The sequence below is a fragment of the Drosophila arizonae genome, chromosome 4 (genome assembly GCF_054131065.1).
Source record: "Drosophila arizonae isolate 15081-1271.41 chromosome 4, UAZ_ARI_1.0, whole genome shotgun sequence".
NCBI classification, from domain to species: Eukaryota; Metazoa; Arthropoda; class Insecta; order Diptera; family Drosophilidae; genus Drosophila; species Drosophila arizonae.
Genome location: NC_142924.1, coordinates 26201417 through 26228282, shown reverse-complemented (window position 1 = coordinate 26228282; position 26866 = coordinate 26201417). Strand labels below are relative to the sequence as shown.

Below are 26866 nucleotides of genomic sequence, written 5' to 3'. Positions count from 1 at the left end.
TTTTGTTATTCTTAATTTTTTTCACTTCGTCATTTATATTCTTACTAATATAGTTTTCCTATTCGATCAGCGCAGTGATCTCCTGTCTAATGTTTCGTATGGCTGTCAGGCCATACTCTATTACGAGCAACGCAATTATCGCTCAGTATTACAAACATATCTTGACATTTCATGACTTAATTTAATTCCTAGTTTAACAATTTTTCTTTTAAATTTAAATTTATTTATATATATATATATATATATATATGTATATATATATATATAGAGAAATATGTTGCGCGCTCTATGTAGCGCTGCCGGCCCTATAGTACTCGGTCTGTTGGGGCGCCGGTGCTGGTTCCGCACAGGCTGTTGGGGCGCCGGTGCTGGTCCTTTTCATACATGTGTATACGCAGTGAGGTCCAGTGGTCCAGCGCAGTCAGCAGGGCATGTATCTTCCGGTTTTGTTTTGATTTCCTTTTTTGGTGGTACTGCTTGAAATTTGATATCGTTAATAATTTTTACTTTCTTGATGCTTTTTTCGTTTGTAGAGGATGAGCTTTTATATTTTTGCTGAATCGACTCGATATTGTCGATTTCTGCTTGTATTTTATTGCCTCTTTCCCAACTTATTTTCGTGTTGGTGGCAAATAACAGCTTTAGGAGTTCGGCTTTTTATACTCTGAACCCATTTTCAATGGGAAATCAGGGTATAATGGTTTTGTTGAAATGTATGTAACAGGGAGAAGGAGGCGTGGCAGACCCCACAAAGTATATATATTCTTGATCAGGGTGACGAGCTGAGTTGATTTGGCCCTGTCCGTCTGTCTGTCCGTCTGTCCGTCTGTCCGTATGTATGAACGCGTCGATTTCAGAAGATATAAGAGCTAGAGACTTCAAATTTTTTTTAAAATGTCCGTAATCACAGCGCGCATATCAAGTTTATCATTAAAATTCGATAACTCATCCCGATCTTTTTTTATCGATAAAAACCCTTATCGAAAACCAGTTATAAAATTATATCTTCTACACCTTTATTGCTAGAGTCTCCAAATTTTTAATGTATGCTTATATGCAATTTATACAATTTCGGTTTTTGTTAAAATTTACCCCCCACCCTTAAATTCACCCCCTCACCCTCACTTTTGTAAAAAGCGTATTTCAAATACTAGAGACTTGGGCTTTGGCAATTACATGCATATCCATGTTATAATCATAATCTAAAAGTTTCATGAAGATCGTACGTCCATAAAAAAAGTTATTAAACAATTAAGTTCTCATAGTAAGCGCACACTGCAGCCCATGCGTGTTTATGCGTGGGTGCTTGTGTGTGTATGTGTTTGTGTATGTGTGTATGTGTTTGTGTATGTGTGTGTGTATGTGTATGTGTGTGTGTGTATGCGTTTGTGTATGTATGCGTGTGTGTGTGTGTGTGTATGTGTGTCTGTATGCGTGTGTGTGTATGTATGCCTGTGTGTGTGTGTGTGCGTGTTTCTTGTGTAAGCTGAAAGACGCGAAAAATTATTGAAATATCTATTGCTCCAAGGGTTCAGGGGATCTCGTAGTCGAGCAGTCTCGACTAGAGCTTTCTTATTTGTTTATTCTTAAGCCTTCTATTAACTCCACTGCGCCTATTTTTAGGCATAGCTCAGAGCCTCTACTCACTCAGTTGATGTTGCTGCTGTGTCTCCTGTGTCACATGCGGATGTGATGCGGATGTATTATGCCGCCAGCATGCGGCTGTTGACATTCTTGGCCTTCTCGCTGGATGTGCGCGGCTACTTGTTGTCCTCGTCGACGTTGCTGCTGTACTTCTGGGCCTGCTGCTGCTGTTGTTGCTGATCCGGTTAGTCCTTAAAAGGACTGGTCACGGTCGCCATGTTGAATCTTATTGAACACAAGTTGAGAGTTTGTTGGTATGAATTGTCGTTGGATATTAAATAGTCGATTTCATTTGTTATTTTATAAAACATTTATTTTCAGTGGCACGTCTGTGCCTTTTTAGGCTTCTTTTAACATTCCATTTACAGAATATATATTATATTCTTATAGCTAGAGCCGCATAGCTGTGCTGCCGGTTACGCCAGCAGCAGAGCGGCTTCGTTCATATGCATATATGCTTAGGTATAAGTGTTTATATATTAGCTTAATGGTCTGGCGAGAGTCGCAGACGGAGTCCACTTGTTTACGAAACAGTCGCGCATGCAAAATATGCCGACTCAGCGGAGTTAGTGCACTGTTGAAGCCAATGCACTTGAGAGTGATCATATTACTTCTTATGTATGTATGTTTAATTGTAACAATGTATTTGTGACATTCTTTGTGTATGTAAATATATATGTTACTGAGTACAGTGAACATTTGATAAAGTGGACATACTACAATAGGGTGGCGACAATGTTTTTTTTTTTTTTTTGACCGACGAACGTACCACGTTTACGTAGTTAGAGTCACTCGTTCACGATGTAGCTGCGGATTAGGCACTAATATTAACGTTCGAATGCTCCGGTTTCAGTAGCTGCGGATTAGGCACTAAAGATTTTCGTCGCGTTCACTAGCAGCTATATTTCGTTATAGGTGCTCTCGCGAACGATAGTCGGTATTATATTTTTCGACGCGTGAACTTTTCTGTGGTAACGATCGCGGGTCCCTGCTCGGGCGCCAATTAAATATTCAAAAGCGGTTTTTGAATTTTAAAAACATTTATTCACTTTCGGAGTTGGATTAGAACTAACTTAAGAATAATTATACAAGTAATATTTATATGAAAGCTGCCGCTGCTGCTATTGGCGTCGCTGCCGCCGTGGTCACTGCTGTTGCTGCTGATAGGTGTCTTGTGACACGATGGCTCTCACGGTGGTTGCTGATCGGTGCGCTGACTCGGCGCTCGTGGCGGAAATGCGCACGTTGACCAGAATGTGTTTTGGCCAAGTGCATTGATCTTATTAATATTGCTGACGATAGGCTCCCACGGTTGCGGTTGCGTTGCTGTTGTATTCTGCTGACAAAGCGCACGTGTCAAAAGTGCATGCACTGGAGCCGTGATATAATTGGGCCGGTGCAATGCCCTTTTGTAGGGTCTGTCGTTAACTTGTACGACTTATTCTCTAATTCTTCGATGAACTTACGAAGATTTCCGTTGTAGTTGGTGTTGTATAATCGCCTCAGCAACTCCTCGCACGGTGTCTGCGTCTTTAGTTCGTTGATTAAAGCTGTCTTCAGGTCCGGCCAGTTGTTTGATTCTGAAAGCTGGGAAATCCTTTGCGCATCTCCTGATAATTGCATTTCGATAGCACCGAAAAGGATGTTATGTTGTCGGGCATCTCTGGTTGGGTATAAGTTGAGTATGTAGTCGACCCTCCTGATGAACGAACTCAAATTTTCAGTTGATCCATCGTAGGATGGCAGCTGTCGTAACGATGACAGTGCCTGTTTTAAATAGGTCTCAGACAATTCCAAAGTCATGGTTAGTCTGGCTGGGCTGATGATAGGTGCAATTTTGGCGGTTTAAAGGTTAATTACGAATGTCTTTTTACACGCACTTTACACTGCTTGCAGATTTTTTCAATGCTTACGGCTTACAGGGATCGATTTAATGATGTGTAAGGCCCAGACGTAAGGATTGGTATGTAACGATTTGCGTTCGCTACCCAAGATTTCCAATAGTCCAAAGGATCTATTATGTAACGGAATTCTTGTATGACCACGGTCACGTAGATACTTGTAGGCGGATCAGAATTGAATTAAATGTTCACAAATTCACTAGTTCTCTGTTCTTTCGGAACAAGGATAGAATAATTAAAGTTGACTTTTTCACTGATCCTATAAATTAAGTAAACTGCAAAGTGGTTTGCTAAAAAAAATAATAACTTCACGGCACGACGTGTATTCTTCAGTGGTCAGAATCAACTCACTCGTTTATTTGAAATGTACTCAATATAAATGTTACATAAAGTGCTTAGTCTACATAAATGTGTCTTACAATATATGTATGTTGTGTCGGCATTACATGAAATTGGGGCATTGCAGTTTTGGTTGCGACACCGGATACTTAGTGTGCAAAATAAAGAGATTAATAAACTCTGTCGCAACATAGTTTACTTTAACATTTATAGAGTTCAATAACTCCTGTATCTGCTGACTTAATGAATTTAGCTGAATGTGTAACTTGCAAAATAAAGAGGTTGATAAACTCTGTCGCAACATAATTTACTTAACATTTATAGAGTTCAATAACTCTTGTACCTGCTGACTTATTGAATTTAATTGAATGATTGAATGATTGAATTAATGTTCTGGAAGTGGAGTGGGTTTGTACGTAACTCGCGCACTTGGAAACGCTGTCGGATCTCTTCTCCGTGGTCTGGCTGGTTACGATGGGGCACCGGTGCTGGCTGCACAGGTGTATTCACAAAAGGGGGAGCACAGTGGTCCCTCGCAGTCGTTTGGGCAGCTTCAGCTTCTTCAGCTTTGGGAGTTCCTTGCATTTAGGAGGAGTTTGTATTAGTTTGCGTTTTGTTATACTCTGAATTGCAGTGTAGGTGGATGTGTTTGTTGATGCTGGTGGAGTTTTGCGGGTATTTAATTGGTTTTTTATGAACTCAACTTCGGCATATAATTTCACCGAGCTCTTCCAATTTATTAAATCTTTGCTGTTTAACAGTTTCAAGATCTCAGCCTTTCTGGCTTTCAACCGCTGTACCACTCCACATCTTTTACCCATTCCACACTACTCACTGCGTTTTTTTTTTGTTCCAATGATATTCTTTATACAGTTGTCCTCCGTTCGCTGAGTGTTTGGTGCCTCCTTTCCCCCGATGTCCAGTTTATAGTCCTAGGTCCTCCAGGACCCCCGTCACGGTCGCCATGTAAGCAAGGGAAACGCACGGGATTTATTTTAGTTTATAGGAGCGACTGTTGTTATCACTTCCGCCGACTTTATTGTTATATTCCTTCTGTTCTTTTGATACACATTTAAGTATAACTTAACCTGGAGTGTCGCTGGCTTCAGTGGCAGCGCTGCCTGTTGTATATATGTAATATTAATAGGTAGCTTATATATAAGAAGTGCAAAGTAAGCTATTGGAGTAAAGCGTGTTATGCACATACATATATTCTGCAAGCGGTCACTGCATGGTATTCATTCTGCGCCAGCTTGTTTGGGGTTCGATACACTCTTAGTATGTCATATTTCGGTGTACTTGAACTGCACTTGAATATGAATAAGTTTATGCAATAATGAGTAAGTGTCGTTGCCTTCTAGTGTAAACAATTATTGGTATATAGAGAGTATATACTTGAAATAGTGGTGAGCGCAGTGAGCTCTCGATATGTGCATACCACACCTTCATCAATATACGAAGCCTCAAGAAGCCTTCGTAAATTGTCTATTTCGGTCGTGAATTTTTCGGCCGTTTTTCCTTTTTGCATAGTTTTAGATAGTTTGGCCTTTACTACGTCGGATGTTTCACCAACTATAGTATCTTGAAGTTTTTTTATTATCGCCCTTATAGATGTTTCATCTTGGACTTTATATAGTGTTGAGCCAATAATTTTTGATTTTATTACTTCAACAGCTATATCTTCAATTGTCCCTTTTGTAAGATCTACTAACTTCAAAGCTCTTATGAATCTTTGAAGATGTATTCTTTGTCCGTTGAATTCCGGAATGGCATTTGAAATGTCCTTTATGTAGGCTCTTTGATCGTTTATGTTTGCCATGATGTTTATTTTTGTATCTACTATACTCGTATTAGAATCTATGTCTGAATATTCTTCTAGTTCATTATCGGGTTCCAATAATGTAAATAATGCTGGTATTGTTAGATCGTTTAGATCTTTTTCTTTTATCTGAGTTTCGGATTCAGAATCGGAATTTTCGTCAACTGATTTTATGTCTGTCGACTGTTCTTTGCCAGTGAATATAGCTAGAGGTGTGTTCAAAACGGTTGGTATGAATATATCTAGCTTATATTTTTATACCCTGAACCCATTTTCAATGGGAAATGGGTATAATGGTTATAATGGTTTTGTTGAAATGTATGTAACAGGCAGAAGGAGGCGTGGCAGACCCCACAAAGTATATATATTCTTGATCAGGGCGACGAGCTGAGTTGATTTGGCCCTGTCCGTCTGTCTGTCCGTCTGTCCGTCCGTCCGTCTGTCCGTATGTATGAACGCGTCAATTTCAGAAAATATATAAATTTTTTTTTTAATGTCCGTAATTACAGCGCGCATATCAAGTTTATCATTAAAAATCGATAACTCATCCCGATCTTTTTTTTTTTCGATAAAAACCCTTATCGAAAACCAGTTATAAAATTATATCTTCTACACCTTAATTGTTAGAGTCTCCAAATTATTAATGTATGATTATATGCAATTTATACAATTTCGGTTGTTGTTAAAATGTACCCCCACCTCTAAATTCACCCCCTCACCCTCACTTTTGTAAAAAACGTATTTCAAATACTAGAGACTTGTGCTTTGGCGATTACATGCATATTCATGTTATAATCATCATCTCATGAAGATCGTACGTCCATAAAAAAAGTTATTAAGCAATTAAGTTCTCATAGTAAGCGCACACTGCAGCCCATGCGTGTTTATGCGTGGGTGCATGTGTGTGTATGTGTTTGTGTATGTGTGTGTATGTGTTTGTGTATAAGTGTGTATGTATGTGAGTGTGTGTATGCGTTTGTGTCTGTATGCGTGTGTGTGTATGTATGCCTGTGTGCGTGTTTCTCGTGTAAGCTGAAAGACGCGAAAAATGATTAAAATATCCAAGGGTTCAGGGGATCTCGTAGTCGAGCAGTCTCGACTAGAGCTTTCTTACTTGTTCTTTTACGTTTATAAGGCTCGAACGTAGTTTGATCAATAGTTTTGAAATCTTTGTCCAATTTGATTTGCCAATTATTTCTCTATTGTTTTCGCATGCTTATTTAACGTTTCTTTTTGTATTGTCCTATTCTGTGTTACACATTTATAAGACTTGCTAAATTTTTCTTTTATTTCACGTATATGGAGGCTGAGTTGTTCCCAATTCATTCTTAGGATTGAATAGCTTATTAGCGATGCAATCGCACCATAACTTTTTTGGATTGTCCTAGAATGGGGTTATATTCAGTTACTATTTTAGCCTGTAAATAAGGAACGGTTGTCGCTAAGACAAGACCTTGCTCGATTTGGGTCAGATTATATAATGGACATGTAACACCATCGAATGTTTCCATATACTCTCCTGAGAATTCATATACGCTTATAAATTCTTTGTGCTGTTGAAACACATTTAATGATCTTACTAGGAATTCTGGCTCTCTGTTGAGGACTTGCTGACATATGTCTCTAATATGTGCGTTTGTCATCATAGTTATTTCTTTTATGTTAGAAAAATATTTGTATATTGAGTTTGAGCTTTTATTACTAGAACCGATTTTAAGACATATATAAAAGTTTTTGTTTTTTTTTAATGTATTCTTGTTTAGACCTTCTGTGCATTTATTTAGATCTTGTCTAGATCATTAGCTTGGCTTAAGGCCCTCTTTGTAATACATTTGTTGTGCAGCAAGTATGCTTTATAAATTACATATGCACTCATAATTATGACGATTATAAACAGCAATATATTTGTTATTTTAGAATCCATATTATTTGTCTCAATTTTGTTGATTACGTTTGCAGTGGAATCCACTGTCTTTGGGTCTATGAGTCCCATTTTGGGTGCTATTCTAAATTCGACAAATTCCTCAGAATCCATATTATTTGTCTCAATTTTGTTGATTACGTTTGCAGTGGAATCCACTGTCTTTGGGTCTATGAGTCCCATTTTGGGTGCTATTCTAAATTCGACAAATTCCTCAGATTCTATTTCTTCGAATTTACTGATACTGTAGTATGTCCACTTTATTAAATGTTCACTGTATTCAAGACATATATATATTTACATACACAAAGAATGTCACAAATACATTGTTACAATTAAACATACATAAATAAGAAGTAATATGATCACTCTCAAGTGCATTGGCCTCAACAGTGCACTAACTCCGCTGAGTCGGCATATTTTGCATGCGCGACTGTTTCGTAAACAAGTGGACACATTACCCCCTCTCCGTCTGCGACTCTCGCCAGACCATTAAGCTAATATATAAACACTTATATATGTATATGAACGAAGCCGTTCTGCTGCTGGCGTAACCGGCAGCACAGCTATGCGGCTCTAGCTATAAGAATATAATATACATTCTGTAAATTCAATATAAAACGAAGTCTAAGAAGGCACGGACGTGCCATCATAAATAAATGCTTTCATCAAACAAAACAATTCGACTAATAATTTCTCAACATGGCGACCGTGACAGGACCTTTTAAGGACTAACCGGATCAGCAACAACAGCAGCAGCAGGCCCAGAAGTACAGCAACAACGTCGACAAGGACGACAAGTAGCCGCGCACATCCAGCGAGGAGGACTACAGCGAGAAGGCCAAGAATGCCAACAGCCGCATCAACTGAGTGAGTAGAGGCTCTGAGCTATGCCTAAAAATAGGCGCAGTGGAGTTAAAAGAAGGCTTAAGAATAAAAAAGCCGAACTCCTAAAGCTGTTATTTGCCACCAACACGAAAATAAGTTGGGAAAGAGGCAATAACATACAAGCTGAAATCGACAATATCGAGTCGATTCAGCAAAAACATAAAAGCTCAACCTCTACAAACGAAAATAAAACCAAGAAAATAAAAGTTATTAATGAAATTAAATTTCAAGATGTACCACAAAAAAAGCAACTAAAAACAAAACCGGAAGAGACATGCCCTGCTGACTGCGCTGGACCACTAGAGAGCCCTCACTGCGTATATACATGCATGAGAAGGACCAGCACCGGCGCCCCAACAGCCTGTGCGGAACCAGCACCGGCGCCCCAACAGACCAAGTACTATAGGGCCGGCAGCGCTACATAGAGCGCGCAACATATTTCTATATATATATAAAAATAAATTTAAATTTAAAAGAAAAATTGTTAAACTAAGAATTAAATTAAGTCATGAAATGTAAAGATATGTTTGTAATACTGAGCGATAATTGCGTTGCTCGTAATAGAGTGTGGCCTGACAGCCATACGAAACATTAGACAGGAGATCACTGCGCTGATCGAATAGGGAAACTATATTAGAATGAAAATATGACGAAGTGAAAAAAATTTATTTTATATTATAAAAAAAATTTAAGTTGATTATGAATTAAAAAAAAATATATATATATATATATATATATAATAAATATATAAGAAATTTATCGAGAATTATTATATTATCGTTTCATACTTCTATGCGAAGTAATAGCATAAGTAAATTTGAAGAGATATCAGAAAAATTAGTCGAATTAGGAGTAGCACCCAAAATGGGACTCGTAGACACAAAGGTAGTGGATTCCACTGCTAACGTAATAAACAAAATTGAGTCAAATAATATGGACTCTAAAATAACAAATATATTGCTGTTTATAATCGTCATTATTATGAGTGCATATGTAATTTATAAAGCATATTTGCTGCATAACAAATGTATTACAAAGAGGGCCTTAAGCCAAGCTAATGATCTAGACAAGATCTAAATAAATGCACAGACGGTCTAAACAGGAATAAATTTAAAAAAAAAAAAAAGAGAGAAAACTTTTATATATGTCTAATAATAAAAACACACTCAAAACACAAATATTTGTCTAATATATAGGAAACAACTAAAATGTCAAACGCACGTATTAGAGACCTATGTCAGCAAGTCCTCAGCAGAGAGCCAGAATACCTAGTGAGATCATTAAATGTGTTTCAAAAGCACAAAAAATTTATAAGCGTATATGAATTCTCAGGAGAATATATGGAAATGTTCGGTGGTGTTACATGTCCATTATATGGTCTGACCCAAATCGAGCAAGGTCTTGTCTTAGCGACAACCGTTCCTTATTTACAGGCTAAAATTGTAACTGAATATAACCCCATTCTAGGACAATCCAATAGAGTTATGGTGCGATTGCATCGCTAAAAAGCTTTTAAATCCTAAGAATGAATTGGGAACAACTCAGCCTCCATATACGCGAAATAAAAGAAAAATTTAGCAAGTCTTATAAATGTGTAACACAGAATAGGACAATACAAAAAGAAACATTATATAAGCATGCGAAAATTCTCGTTGATTCATTCAACGACGCACGAACGTTAGTAAATGACAATAGAGAAATAATAGACAAATCAAATTGGACAAAGATTTCAAAACTATTGATCAAACTACGTTCGAACCTTATAAACGTAAAAGAAAAATATAAGTTAGATATATTCATACCAACCGTATTGAACACACCTCTAGCTATATTCACTAACATAGAATCAGCTGACGAAAATTCCGATTCTGAGTCCGAAACTCAGATAAAAGAAAAAGATCTAAACGATCTAACAATACCAGCCCTATTTACATTATCGGAACCCGATAATGAAATAGAAGAATATTCAGACATAGATTCTAATACAAGTATAGTAGATAGAAAAATAAACATAATGGCAAATATAAACGAACAAAGAGCCTATATAAAGGACATTTCAAATGCCATTCCGGAATTCAACGGACAAAGAATACATCTTCAAAGATTCATAAGAGCTTTGAAGTTAGTAGATCTTACAAAAGGCACATTTGAAGATATAGCTGTTGAAGTAATAAAATCAAAAATTGTTGGCTCAACACTATATAAAGTCCAAGACGAAACAACTATAAAGGCTATAATAAAGAAACTTCAAGATACTATAGTTGGTGAAACATCCGACGTAGTAAAGGCCAAACTATCTAAAACTATACAAAAAGGAAAAACGGCCGAAAAATTCACGACCGAAATAGACAATTTACGAAGGCTTCTTGAGGCTTCGTATATTGATGAAGGTTTACCAGTAGAACATGCTGATAAATTCAGTACCAAGGAAGCCATTGACGCAATGATTAAAAATTGCGAACAGAGTAAATTAAAAACAATCCTTGAGGCTGGCAACTTCAAAACAATGAACGATGCCATAGCCAAATATGTACAATGTAGTACAGAAATGACCGGAAATCCCAACACGGTGTTCTACACCCAAAGGGGTCGAGGTAATTTCAATAACAGAGGTCGTGGTAGAGGCAATGGCCGCGGTTATTATAATAATAATAATGATCGCTACAGCTACCAAAACACCAATCAAAATAACTATAGAGGAAACAATAGAGGAAATTATAATAATAGAAGTAATAGAGGAAACAGTAGAGGAAATAACCAGCAGAACAGCGGTTATAACCGATGCAATAACAACAATAATAACAACAATGTTAGGGTGGCCCAAAGCACATCGGGAAACTCACAAAACCCTTTAGAAAATCAGCAGTAAAGATATCGGAAATTCACACTATCAATCTCAGCAAAAATATATATGTAAAATTCACAAACGCTAGTACAGGAAATGAATAAGTCTTTTTAGTCGACACCGGCGCAGACATCTCAATATTAAAAGAAAATTCGGATGTTTATCAAAACATCCAAACAAACAATATAATTAACATACAAGGAATAAGTAAGGAAGTTACTATAGAAATACAAACTTCAAAATATATAATTCCACACGATTTTCACATCGTGAATACAAACTTCGCTATTCCATGTGATGGAATACTAGGAATAGATTTCATAAAGAAATATAACTGCGTATTGGATTTCAATCCAACTGAAGACTGGCTAATAATTAGACCAAACAATTTAAAATATCCCATTTATGTTCAAATAACATACAGTTCTGGCAACAACTCCTTAATTCTGCCAGCAAGATCTCAAGTAATCAGAAACATTAAAATAAACTCAGAAGAAGAAAGTATACTTATTCCAAATCAAGAAATTCAGTATGGTGTTTACATAGCAAATACCATAGTAAATTCTCAAAACGCATTCTTAAGAATACTAAATACAACTAACGAAGACCAATTAATTAGCATAAATAGTTTAAAACATGAACCACTTTCAAACTACGAAGTAGTTACAACAACTCCAGAAAAAAGAGAAAAAATTGTACTAAGCCAGCTATCAAAAAATTTTCCGCCATTATTCCATAAACAGCTAACGTCACTGTGCGTACAATATAGTGATGTGTTTGGTTTAGAAACCGAACCAATGACCACAAATAATTTCTATAAGCAAAAACTGAGATTGAAAGATGATGAACCGATATATATAAAAAAATTATAGAAATCCTCACAGCCAAAAAGAAGAAATTCAGAAACAAGTCAAAAAACTAATTGACGACAAAATAGTCGAACCGTCCGTATCTCCCTATAATAGCCCACTTTTATTAGTTCCCAAAAAGGCCCTTCCGGGCACTGAAGAAAAAAAATGGCGATTAGTAATTGACTATCGCCAAATAAATAAAAAATTGTTGTCCGATAAATTTCCACTCCCTAGAATTGATGATATTTTAGATCAACTAGGAAATTCTTTTCATGCCTAGATTTAATGTCAGGTTTTCACCAAATAGAACTCGAAGAAAGATCAAGAGATATTACTTCATTTTCAACAACAAACGGTTCATATCGCTTCACGCGGTTACCATTCGGTTTAAAAATAGCGCCAAATTCGTTTCAGAGAATGATGACTGTAGCATTCTCTGGACTTGAACCCTCTCAAGCATTCCTTTATATGGATGACTTAATAGTCATTGGTTGCTCCGAAAAACATATGCTCAAAAACTTAACTGATGTTTTTGAGAAATGTAGGCAGCACAACCTAAAGTTACATCCAGAAAAATGTTCATTTTTCATGCATGAAGTCACTTTCTTAGGACATAAATGCACAGATAAAGGAATCTTACCCGACGACAAAAAATACGACGTCATTCAAAATTACCCAGTCCCACATGATGCGGACAGCGCTAGACGATTTATAGCTTTTTGTAATTACTACAGACGATTCATTAAAAACTTCGCCGACTATTCTCGTCACATAACAAAGCTATGCAAAAAGGATGTCAAATTCAAATGGACGGCGGATTGCCAAAACGCCTTCGAACATCTAAAATCGGCATTAATGAATCCAACACTCCTCCAATACCCAGACTTCAGCAAAGAATTTTGCATTATAACGGATGCTAGTAAGCAAGCTTGTGGAGCAGTCCTGACACAAAACAAAGATGGACTTCAACTCCCGGTAGCATACGCATCAAGATCTTTTACTAAAGGAGAAAGTAATAAAAGCACAACAGAACAGGAACTAACAGCCATACATTGGGCAATAACGTACTTCAGGCCATACATTTATGGTAGACACTTCACTGTCAAAACAGATCACAGGCCACTCACATATCTATTTTCAATGATAAATCCGAGCTCCAAACTCACCAGAATAAGACTTGAACTAGAGGAATATAATTTTACGGTAGAATTTCTAAAGGGAAAAGACAACTACGTAGCCGATGCGCTATCTAGAATAACAATAACAGATTTGAAAAATATACAGACAAATAATAAAATTCTGAAAGTCACTACCAGAAATCAAAGTAAACAGTTAAATTCCTGCGCAGGAAAAGAAAAAGAAAAGGAGGTCTTGCAAAAGCAGACTCCAAATGCTTCTAAGCCCAACGTATACGAAGTCATTGTAAATGACGTAGTACGAAAAGTAGTGACCTTGCGAATAACAAATTCTTTATGTTTATTAAAACAAGGAAAGAGTGTTATCGCAAGAATTGATGTTAGCAATATGTACACCAATGAAACTTTTGACTTAGGTCAGTTCTTTCAAAGGCTTGAATCAGAAGCCGGTATACTTAATATTAGCAAACTCAAAGTGGCACCGAGCGAAAAGATCTTTGAGATTATCTCAATAGAATCTTTTAAATTAATGGGCAATAAATATTTAAAATCTTTAAGAGTAGCGCTACTCAAGCCGGTGACCCTATTATCAAACGATAATAATAAAGAAAAAGAAGCAATACTGTTTACGTTCCATGATGACCCAATACAAGGAGGTCATACTGGAATAGCCAGAACGATAGCCAAAATAAAAAGGCATTATCACTGGAATAAAATGACAAAAGATATATCGAATTATATAAAAAAATGTGAGAAGTGTCAAAAGTCTAAAACGACTAAACACACAAAGACTCCATTAACTATTACCGAAACTCCACAGAGAGCTTTCGACAGGGTAATTGTTGACACGATCGGTCCTTTACCCAAATCAGAATACAGAAACGAATACGCAGTAACTTTAATCTGCGATCTAACAAAATACCTTGTAGCAATTCCAATTAAAGACAAAAGTGCGAAAACAGTAGCAAAAGCTATATTTGAAAATTTTATTCTGGTATACGGTCCAATGAAGACGTTCATTACGGACATGGGTACAGAATATAAAAATTCAATAATTGAAGACTTATGTAAAAATCTTAAAATTAAAAACATAACTTCAACCGCACACCATCACCAGACAGTAGGTACCGTGGAACGAAGCCACAGAACACTTAACGAATTCATACGATCTTATATATCAGTCGATAAGACAGATTGGGACGTATGGTTAAGATACTTCGTATATTGTTTTAACACAACACCCTCTATGGCACATGACTATTGTCCATATGAGCTCGTGTTCGGCAAAACGTCAAACTTGCCAAAAGATTTTAATAGCATAGATAGAATTAAGCCACTATATAATGTAGAAGACTATGCTAAGGAATCAAAATTCAGACTAGAACAGGCATATAAGAGAGCTAGGCTAATGCTAGAAACAAATAAGAAAAAACAAAAAATTATTACGATAGCAATAGTTTAGATTTTGAATTAAAAATAGGCGATAGAGTTCTACTAAATAACGAAACAGGTCATAAGTTAGATTTCAAATATACAGGACCATACAAAGTAGAAAGCATAGGAAAAAACGATAATATAACAATTTCAAATAATAAAAATAAAAAACAAGTAGTACATAAAGATAGATTAAAAATGTTTAATTCATAATCAATTAATTGCAAAAAAAAAAGGAAACAAAAATAAAAATATAAATAATTAAACTAGTAAAAAAAAAAAAAAAATCAAGAACAGGAATGATCAACCTGCTTGAAACAAAACACAAAAAAAATATATTTGGATAAGTAATATAACTAAGAAAATAACTCCATTAAAATTACGTTATTTTTCAAAAGGAGGGAGATGTAGTATGTCCACTTTATTAAATGTTCACTGTATTCAAGACATATATATATTTACATACACAAAGAATGTCACAAATACATTGTTACAATTAAACATACATAAATAAGAAGTAATATGATCACTCTCAAGTGCATTGGCCTCAACAGTGCACTAACTCCGCTGAGTCGGCATATTTTGCATGCGCGACTGTTTCGTAAACAAGTGGACACATTACCCCCTCTCCGTCTGCGACTCTCGCCAGACCATTAAGCTAATATATAAACACTTATACCTAAGCATATATGTATATGAACGAAGCCGCTCTGCTGCTGGCGTAACCGGCAGCACAGCTATGCGGCTCTAGCTATAAGAATATAATATACATTCTGTAAATTCAATATAAAACGAAGTCTAAGAAGGCACGGACGTGCCATCATAAATAAATGCTTTCATCAAACAAAACAATTCGACTAATAATTTCTCAACAATACTGTTACTTCGCATAGAAGTATGAAACGATAATATAATAATTTTTGTTAAAATGTATTTCTTATATATTTATTATTATACTCATTCACGAAAGTGAATCAGTATATTGGTTTTGTGCAATGTCCGTCTTGCTGTCCGTCCGTCTGTCCGTATGAACGCAATCTATTTCGGCGCTATTGAAGCTATAGACTGAAATTTGGAACACATACTCGTGTATAAAGTGTTAAAATTTTCCCGATCCGCCCACTAGGGGCGTGGCAAATCGGAAAATACATTTTGCGATATACCAGATATCATTTTAGTTAAAGAGCTAGAAAGCTGAAATTTGGTATGTAGGTCTGCGTCGACCACCCAAGATCACGAGCTATGGCGGATATATCCCCGCCCATTTGGGGCGTGGCAAATCGGATAAAACCGTATTTCCTAAAGTTGTAAACCTAGAATGCTGAAATTTTGCATGTCAGCTAATGTTATGATTCTATAAAGTCTAAAGACAAAATTATAAGTCTACGCCCGTTAGGGGCGTGGCAAATCGGACCTGAAGACATAGTGATTTTTTTAATTCTGCTATATTTTGGACACTATTGATGCCAGAGATCTCAAATTTTGTAAATATACTCGGGCTGATCACCCAAGACCAAAAAGCTTTGTCGGATATATGTCCGCCCACAGGGGGCGTGGCAAACCGCAAACATTTATATCTCCTAAAGTATAATAGCTAGAGGCTTAAAATTTGGATAGTTGAGTTACTGGTAGCCTCCTCTATCGATTCCCCAAAAAATAATTTTTACTCCTCTTTAGGAGCGTGGCATATTGAAAAATACCCTGTAATTTTCACTTTTATTGAGAGTAAGCATTCAAACTTTGCAGTTAGGGTACCGTTACGCCCAGTTGGGGCGTGGCAAATCGGAAAAACCTGTATATTCTACAGTATTAGAGCGAAACTTAACTACTATATTGTTGATGGGATGTGAATGAGTATTCCGCAGTCGGTAACGCCCGACTGCAACGTTCTTACTTGTTTTTTTTTTTCTTTTTTTTTTTCAATTCATAATCAATTACTTGTTTCTTTTTCAATTTGGTTATTCTTAATGTTTTCAACTTTGTTCATTTATATTCTTTGTATTATAGTTTTCCTATGCGATCAACGCAGTGATCTCCTGGCTAATGTTTCGTATGGCTTTCAGGCCATACTCTATTACGAGCAACGCAATTATCGCTCAGTATTACAAACATATCTTGACATTTCATGACTTAATGTAATTCTTAGCCTAACAAATTTTTAAATTTAGAATTATTTTTATATTTATAAATATTTTGCGCGCTCTATGTAGCGCTGCCGGCCCTATAGTCCTTGGTCAGGCTGTCGAGGCGCCGGTGCTGGTCCTCGTACAAGCTGTTGGGGCGCCGGTGCTGGTCCTCGCACAGACTGTTGGGGCGCCGGTGCTGGTCCTTTTCATACACGTATAAACGCAGTGAGGCGTCTCCAATTGTCCAGCGCAGTCAGCAGGGCATTTATCGTTGTTGAGGATAACTGCTGACAATGTTGCGGTTGATGATCATATTGTTGTTCTTGTTGATTGAGTTGATCCGGTTAGTCCTTAAAAGGACTTGTCACAGTCGCCATGTTGAGGATAACTTGTCGAATTTGTTTTAATAATGAAAAGCATTTATTTTCACTGGCACGTCAGTGCCTTCTTAGACTTCTTTTGCGAATCTTCTTTATTGAATATATTCTTATGGTTAGAGCCGCATAGCTGCGCTGCCGGTTACGCCAGCAGCGGAGCGACTTCGTACATATACATATATGCTTAGGTATAAGTGTTTATGTATTAGCTTAAGGGTCTAGCGAGAGTCGCAGACGGAGAGGGGGTAATGTGTCCACTTATTTACGAAACAGTCGCGCATGTAAAATATGCCGACTCAGCGGAGTTAGTACTCGCGCTCTGTTAAGGCACAAGCACTTGCGAGTGATCATGTTACCTCTTATGTTGTGACTGCGAGTTATTTATGAATATTGCAGTTTAATTGTAGCAATGTATTTGTGACATTCTTTGTATATATATATATGTATGTTACTGAGTACAGTGAACATTTGATAAAGTGGACATACTACATAATTATATTCACTTAATTTGTATTCACTTAATTTACTAACTGTTCAATTAGTTTTTTGTTTAAGTATTCACTTAATTTATCTATATCCTAGCTGTATCTCTTATTCTACTATATTTATGTATGCCGATGATGTAAAACTTTGCCTGTCGTACTCCAGTGCAAATGGACATCTTCACATTCAAAATGACCTTAATGCATTTCAACTTTGGTATGTGGCGAACCAGTTAGATCTTAATTGCTCCAAGTGTATGACAGTGACCTTCAGTCGTACCGTTCCTCTAATTGTTGATTATAAAATTAGTGGCATTTCCTTACAACGCATCTTTACAGTCAAAGATCTTGGTGTGTTCTTTGACTGTAAACTCAAATTTAATCTTCATATTTCTACCATCATCAATGAATCCAAAAGTGTGCTTGGCTTTGTAAAACGTTGGTCTAAAGAATTTAATGATCCTTTTATCACCAAGCAATTATTTATTTCGCTTGTGCGTCCTATCTTAGAGTATTGCTCAGTTGAATGGTCTCCGCAGCATAAACTGTATCAGGATCGTATCGAATCGGTCCAAAAACAATTTCTCCTTTTTGCCTTAAGAGATCTTAGATGGGACAGTAATGTACGATTACCGTCTTATCATAGTAGGCTTCAGCTCATTGACCTTCCATCGTTAACCAATCGTAGAACAATTTTAGGAATTATTTTTCTGCATAAATTGATTAGCAATGATAGTGATTCGCCCTCTTTGTTGATGCGTCTTAATTTTTCAGTTCCATACCGAACAACTAGACACTATAGTCCACTTAATTTACCGTTGTGTACTACGGATTATTCTTTGCATAGTGCGTTTCATGTTCTTTGTGTTAACTTTAATAAATATTAAAATCTTTACTATTAGCTTATCTTAGGGATATCACCCGCAGTGCCCAGGCATAAGCACTGAATTAAAACGTACTTAATATTTATTTTAAGTTTCATTCTAACACTTTCTTTTCATAGTCTCAATAGTATCACTGACCACATTTGGCTGTGAAATGGGGCATAGCTGGCCGGACTGGCAAATAAAATACCCCCTTCTGGTTGGTGATACTATTGTCATTGATTCTGTAATTAATTTAGGCTTTTTAATTTTTAGTTGACTATCGTTATGTCAATATCTTTAAGTAAATAAATAGTTAAGTTCTTTTAATATCTAATTTTAAGTTTTTCATTTGAACACTGTCTTTTCATAGTTTCAATAGTATCACTGACCACATTTGGCTGTGAAGTGGGCATAGCTGGCCGGACTGGCAAATAAAATACCCCCATCGGGTTGGCGATACTATTGTTATAATATGTAGTACTTTTTATAGGCTATTTTAATTTTAGTTGACTCTAGTTTTGTCAATATCTTTAAATAAATAAATAAATAAATAAATAAATAAATAAATTGATTGTTCAGTTTGTTGCACAGATAGCACTTTCGAATGTTTTTGAGATAACCAGAATCTTCTGGAATTATGTTCTCTTTGAATTCTATCGCGTCTTCTTGAATTATTTTCAAGTTGTTATTTTATTGTTTTTATACCCTGAACCCATTTTTAATGGGAAATAAGGGTATAATGGTTTTGTTGAAATGTATGTAACAGGGAGAAGGAGGCGTGGCAGACCCCACAAAGTATATATATTCTTGATCAGGGTGACGAGCTGAGTTGATTTGGCCCTGTCCGTCTATCTGTCCGTCTGTCCGTATGTATGAACTAGTGCTGCAAAAATATCGGATCGGAATCGTTATAATCGATATTTTCGAATTTTGGCAAAAGATCGATATGGTTTTCTTAGTATCGATATATCGAAAAATGGTTATTCTTGGCGTTGGTTTTAACTGTGTAAGAAGCGCATTTATTTAATTTTGCTAAATTATATACAAATTGATTGATTTAATTTAATTGCAATAGAAAGAAAAAAAATTGATCAGTTTTTGGGAAGAAAACGTAAGTACAATTGATATATCCTATTGGAAAAGCTTGGAATCATAGCTTGTGTGTTTTAGGCGCGGCGAGGGTGGACTCCGATGAAGAAAATAAGACCGTGGGAGCCCCAAAAAAATCCGAAGTGTGGAAATATTTTGAAAAAGGAAAGGATGGTTGTGCGGTGTGCAGAAATTGCTTTAAGGTCTGCAAAACAAATGGAAATACCACAAGCCTTAAAAATCACTTAACACGCATGCATCCATCGCTGCAAGAGAGTGAATTGGCACCCAAGTCCGGTAGCATTTTGCACTTCGTAAATAAAAAATATGAGGCAACGTCCTCTGAGAGCGAGAGGATGTTTAGCAAAGCTGGAATGATTGCTAATTCCAGAAGGGCGTCATTAAAACCGGAAACAGTAAACAAACTATTTTTTTTAAATAAAAACCAATGGGTTTTGTCTTAATTTCTTTTCTTTTTCAAACTGCCATGGAGGCAATTGTTTTTGTTATTATTATAATATAATTTTAAGGAGCATAGTGAATTTGAGCTTTAATGAATTGCTGTTTTAGGTTTAAGTTAATGAAAAATAATTTGTTATACGACTTTGTTCGGTTGAATAAATTTGTTTTTGTTTGATGCTGTTGCTTTTATTTTAATCTTGAAATGGTTGCCATTTTATCCATTAAGAAGTCATAATTAATATAAATAATATAATAGATTCTAAGCAAGAAAATTAACATTTAAAAGAAGTGTTCGATATATCGTTTTTATCGATCTTTTTCTCTGAAAATATCGTGAATATCGATATTACGGAATATCGATTCTTTTGCAGCACTAGTATGAACGCGTCGATTTCAGAAGATATAAGTTTATCATTAAAAATCGATAACTCATCCCGATCTTTTTTATCGATAAAAAACCTTATCGAAAACCAGTTATAAAATTATATCTTCTACACCTTTATTGCTAGTCTCCAAATTTTTAATGTATGCTTATATGCAATTTATACAATTTCGGTTTTTGTTCAAATTTACCCCCACCCTTAAATTCACCCCCTCACCCTCACTTTTGTAAAAAGCGTATTTCAAATACTAGAGACTTGTGCTTTGTCAATTACATGCATATCCATGTTATAATCATAATCTGAATGAAGATCGTACGTCCACGAAAAAAGTTATTAAGCAATTAAGTTCTCATAGTAAGCGCACACTGCAGCCCATGCGTGTTTATGCGTGGGTGCTTGTGTGTGTATGTGTTTGTGTATGTGTGTGTATGTGTTTGTGTATGTGTGTGTGTATGTGTGTGTATGCGTTTGTGTGTGTATGCGTGTGTGTGTGGGTATTCCTGTGTGTGCGTACGTGAATCTGTGTGTTCGTGTGTTTCTTGTGTAAGCTAAACGACGCGAAAAATTATTGAAATATCTACTGCTCCAAGGGTTCAGGGGATCTCGTAGTCGAGCAGTCTCGACTAGAGCTTTCTTACTTGTTATTTACACAATCTGCGGCTTTGGCAATTTTCTAATTTCGGTTTACACGTCACTGTCGAGGTTTTATTTTTTTTTTTTTTTTAACTAGACGCAATATTGACCGTCGCGTGGGTTGCCTTTGCGTTAGTTGTTTAGCGGATGGCAGTAATCGAGACAGAAAGAATTAATAACTTAGTTATTGCATCAGATGGTCCACAATTTATTGTCATCGTACCGGCTGCGCCAATTAGATATATGTTATGAGTCGAATAAATGCCGCTACATATGCTAACAGCAACACTAATGTAAATTAAAAGACGAAGTCAAAGTTAGATTATGACAACTTGCTTTATTGAACAATACCTTAAGACTAACTGTTCATGAACATGCATGTACATAAAAATATGATAAGTAGGGGAACTTACGCGCTATGCACTCGACAGCTAGCATAAAATAAATAACATATGTTTCAAGTGTGAACTGTCAAACTGGGCATAAATTATGACCCTGACCCTTAATGATTAGAATACGTAAGAGGCGAGCGCTGAGCATTACAAACTCAGCGATAGCATAATAATAGCTAATAAACCAATGCGGAGTCTTACAAACTACGCGATAAGTTAATAATATGTAATAGACCAATGCTGAGCCTTACACACTCAGCAATAGAAGCACTAGATTTAATGGTTGAAATTGTACATGAGTCTGGGTATAAAAACCCGGGCCCAGCAGAATAAAGAATCAATACGAAACTAAACACCAACATAGTAAAGTGTATTCGTTCACTAACAATTATGTGTCTATTGAATTAAAAATTGAACTCTTAACAGAATGTTTGCAATTTTGTTGGTGATGCATGTTGCTGGAAAGAAATGTTTATATGTGGATGATGCATGTTGCTGAGAACGAATTTATTCTGATTGTGCTTTTATTTCGATCGCTGCCGATCGTGAGGAGGAGCGCCGGTTTGGCCGCTCTCTGTTTACAATTACCAAGCTTGGGAATGTTTACATTAGTATATTTCCATCGATGCCGATCGATGGGGGAGAAGCGTCGGCTTGGCTGCTCTTTGTTTATAATTGCCAAATTTGGAAATATTTACATTATTTATTCGGCTATGGGAACAGCGTTTGGATATTGTGGACGTAATCACTATGAGTATGTCACTATATACATTACCAACAGCGTCTTTTTATACCCTGAACCCATTGAAAATGGGAAATCAGGGTATAATGGTTTTGTGAAAAAGTATGTAACGGGCAGAAGGAGGCGTGGCAGACCCCACAAAGTATATATATTCTTGATCAGCGCGACCAGCTGAGTTGATATAGCCCTGTCCGCCTGTCCGTCCGTCCGTCCGTATGAGTGCGTCGATCTCAGAAGTTATAAGAGCTAGAGAGCTGAAATTTGGCAGTACGCAGTACGAGTTTGCTTTATTTTTTCGATAAATTGTCCGATAACTTTTTTATCGAGAATAATCGAAAAATTGATTTTGTTTTTTCAGCCTAATTTGAACATTTTTAGAACTGGAGTCTTCAAATTTGTGTTGTATATAAAGTTAATCGATACAAAGATTTTGTAATTTACAGATTTTGTAATTTACAGATTTTGGATACCACGCCCCTTTCTCCCCCAATTTGTAAAAAACGCATTTCAAGTACTAGAGACTTGGGCTTTGGAATGTACACACATATTCACCATATGATTACGCTCTGAAAGTTTCATTAATCATTATGAAACTTTCCATTCACCATTTCATTAATCGTATAATATGAAAAAATTCGTCGTTAAAAGCGGAAAAGTACTAAGCGGAGGATCTCATGTAAGTTTGTATGGGGCATATTTAATTTTCGTCGACATAACCGGATGAAACCATTAAGAGCCATCGTTATAGCCGGATTCCACTGAAGTGAAATGAGAATATTGGAAATGAAATGAGTATCCTGTGCAATGTTCATCTTGCTAACCGTACGCCTGGTCGTACGTAAATTTGAAACTTGAAAAGTTTCCACCCAAGTTGAAATGTTTATATCTCCTACACTTTAAGAGCTAGAAGCTGCAAATTTGAAGGGTAGAAATAGTGAGGAGTAATATTGGTATGAACGTACGTAGTTGCTTTGCGTTTGTATGCATATACGTGCATATACATGTTGCTTCACACAGCGACGAGAGAACTGTAGGAGCGACCCTTGCGACTGGAAAGGGGTCAAGGTCCGACTATAGTCGGCCACTTTCGCTCCTACAGATTCAGCAATGGTCTCGCGTCACACACACGTCGATCATCGAGGACCGTTAGCCGAGGTGCCGTTCGGGCCGGGTGATAGTAGTAGACTCGCAGGGCACCAATGGTACTTCGGCCAATGGGAGGCTGCCACGCAATTTGACGGGAAAGTGGCGTCACCCTGATCACGCCATCTTACCGTTGTTATAGGCACGAGCGGCAGAAAGGCCCCGCTCCAGAGCCGAACAGGCCCCGTTACCATCCGAAGCAGGGCCTGTGGCTTGGCTATAAAAGGCCACCGGCAGCTCCATACGGGGGCAGAGAGTTAAAAAGTGAAAAGAGGAGTTAAAAATCGGAGTTTGGAGTTACGTGTAGAGAGTGTCAAAGTGAAAAAGTAAAGTGAAAGTCAACGCCAGTGGCAAATCAAGACTCCCAGGACATCGTGGGAACAGCAAGGACATTGTGGGAATCCTTGCAACGAATAAAGAGGCAAGCAGGATAGTCAGCGGCACCAACAAAGACATTGGTGCATACCAGCGGCTTAAGCGAGGCCTGCGCATCTGAGTAAGTTCACGTAGCCGTGCGCAAGAGAAGTGTTGTGAGGGAAACGAAACTAGTGTTGCACTGTGAGCGAGTGGAATAGTAGGAGAGGCCTGGATAGCTGAGCGAGCCGCCAGAGTCTACAGACCCAGATCCTGGCGTTTTCCGAATCGTTCCAGTGAAACTAGTGTGTTTTAGCACAACACTTCCCCAGCCGGAGTGCGTTGAACCAGCACTCAATTGGTGTGCTCCGCTAAAGCGAATCAGCGAACCATCGTAGAACTAAGTGACGTGTAAATTTCAAACTTATTTAAGAAAATATACATTTACGCTATAAAACCTAAATCACAAGTAACTAATTAATATCGCAGGGGCTTCAACAAATAAATTGGTTGGCACGAATCCACAGTCAGCTGAAACTAGCCCAGCTTAGACTCGGGATAAGCCGAAGGTTCGTTACAAAATATTGGTAACCTCCTCTCTCGAGGATGTATCAACATCATAATCAATAAAGATATGATGGACATACCAAATCATATCGGGGATTTAGAACTTAGTCACTGGATTTGCACAAAATATCCGATTGGAATTGTGTTTGTTGTCTTCATTGTCGTATTGTATTTGTTTCAGTTTATTCTTTGGTGATATTATTTCATTACTATTCGTCAGGCAGAGGCTCCCTTCTATATTTGATAACTATTTTAAATAAATAAAATAAAATAGTTGTTTTTGTCGAAAGAATCTTTTTTTAATCGGGCACCCCGACTAGAATTTGGTACTTACTTAAAATTTGTTGAACCAGCTATACTTTCTTTTCATTATTGTAAAGTGAGATACTTTAATACAAATTTAAAATATCGATAATTTATTTTTCAGAGCACATTTGTTTTTTATAATATATAAATATTTACATTGATCGCAAAACTTTTCTGAATCGATCTAAAACAATGTTGGCATGAGCTTCTTTAAATATTAAAGCAGGGCGGAAGCGAATAGATATTTCTCCACATCCACCTGTATGTACGCCGTTTAACCTTAGTGTACTCACAATAGAATCCCTTACTTTGCTATTAGAACAATTAATTGCTAAAAATGTTCCACGTCCTCGAGTAGAATTTAAAAGTTGTGGAAATTCCTTTTCTAAGGTTAATAAACCCTGTTTGAGAACTTTACCAGCAGCTTCAACATTTGACATTAGTTTTTCATCTTTAATAACCTTTATTATTTCTTCTAGGAGCAATATTTTACTGGGATCACCCATCCAAGTGTTGAAAATTCTGTAGGGCTCTTTAGGGGCGAAGTCACTGTTATGGAAATATCCTCCAAGCTGCAGTTTCTTGCTAAAGGTAACGACATCAGGTGGATATTCAAGGTCAAAGTGCTCATGACACCAAAATTTTCCTGTGCTGCCACCTCCAGTTTGAACCTCATCAATCAAAAGTGCAACGCCGTTTGTTTTACAAATCTTTTGTAGGGCTTGGAAAAATTCAGGCGAAGCTTCGTTGTCGCCTCCCTCGCTTTGTATTGGCTCAACAATAATGCCAGCCACAGGCTTGTCTTTTTTTTTGTAATCCTCAATTAAACTTTGCACTTCACTTAGGCACTTTTCATCTTCTTTTCTATTTTCCGCTACATTCTCATCTAATGGATACTTGTATTGCGGAAATGATGCAATTGGCCAATCAAAAGATGGTATATCAATTTTATGAATATATTTCGAATGTGTGGTGGACAATGCACCTAGGGTGCGACCATGAAAGGCTCCTTTAAATGAAAGAATGCTAAGTTTCGGGGCCCCAGGTGACATATTTATCATGCATGAATCGATCTCCTCTGTAGTAAATCCGGCGTCTCCTCGAGTTTTATTTTGATACCTGATGAAATCCATAAATTTACCATTCATTATTAAAATAATTAATAAGTTAACGTTAAATTTCGAATATAAATATGATAAGTTACTTAAATTTAATTAGCAGATATTCATGATAATTTGAATATTTTTTTATAATTTTTATACCCTGAACCCATTTAAAATGGGAAATCAGGGTAAATTGGTTTTGTTAAAAGTATGTAACAGGCAGAAGGAGGCGTGGCAGACCCCATAAAGTATATGGCACACTGAAAAAGTATAATTTTTTTTACTTTGGATACAAATATTTATGTCATTATTGCATAAACATTTTTTTTTTCAAATAGGTATGTGTTTTATATTATTTCCTTAATCTATATATATAAAAGAGAGTTGTCTAAAAGTGTTCCGAGACTTATAACTTGATATGTGCTGGACCAATTTTCATGGTTTTTGATTTGTTGGATTTGTCTCCGCCACGAGTAGGATAGTAGATCTTAAAAATACTGAAAAAATTTGACGAATAATTGAAAAACGCGGTTTTTCACTAAAGATTCAAATTTCCATTGATACTCAGTAGGCTTGATAACAGTGACAGTTTTCGGTCCTGCTCTCATATTATACAATAGTATAGAAGTAAATAAACAAATGTAGTCAGTCAGTCTACGGCACAGCCTCAGGCGAACCTGACTATTCATAAAAAGAGCACATTTGATAAAAATAATATGCGTGCGTATAGAAGCATCTGCATTAGTAAGGTATATGTTTTACCTGTACTTTCTAAAACTGAGATTGAGTGTATATATCGTTTTATTTAGTTGCTCTGGGTATCTGAAAGGCGTGATCCGTTTCCCGAATTGCTTTGGGTTATTCGGACGTTGTTATTATTATGATAATTTTGGTTTCGGTTGTTGCCTCGTTTGGATTTATACCTTCCTCGGTTGTAACCTTTACCTCTACTATTGTTTTTATACCCTGAACCCATTTTCAATGGGAAATCAGGGTATAATGGTTTTGTTGAAATGTATGTAACAGGCAGAAGGAGGCGTGGCAGACCCCACAAAGTATATAT

At 36.7% G+C, this 26866-nt stretch overlaps 2 protein-coding genes and 1 long non-coding RNA gene across 3 annotated transcripts in view; 1 reads left to right on the top strand and 2 right to left on the bottom strand.

Annotated features, from left to right (window-relative positions):
• The window catches only part of LOC149269496 (uncharacterized), a 46375-nt gene extending 20555 nt beyond the window's left edge, over positions 1 to 25820 (top strand). Inside the window, exon 3 of the mRNA XM_089466678.1 lies at positions 8343 to 25820. Coding sequence (XP_089322804.1) covers positions 8343 to 8352 — 10 coding nt within the window. The 3' untranslated portion in view covers positions 8353 to 25820. The remainder of the gene's footprint in view (positions 1 to 8342) is intronic.
• On the bottom strand, positions 1402 to 8352 carry LOC149269497 (uncharacterized). Its single transcript, XR_016269667.1, has 2 exons — positions 5092 to 8352; positions 1402 to 5005 (listed from the first exon to the last, which is right to left on the bottom strand). It is a non-coding gene; the product is annotated as an uncharacterized LOC149269497 (long non-coding RNA).
• Gabat (4-aminobutyrate aminotransferase) overlaps positions 24794 to 26866 on the bottom strand; it is a 9825-nt gene continuing 7752 nt past the window's right edge. The window contains exon 5 of the mRNA XM_089466658.1: positions 24794 to 25819. Coding sequence (XP_089322784.1) covers positions 24853 to 25819 — 967 coding nt within the window. The 3' untranslated portion in view covers positions 24794 to 24852. The remainder of the gene's footprint in view (positions 25820 to 26866) is intronic.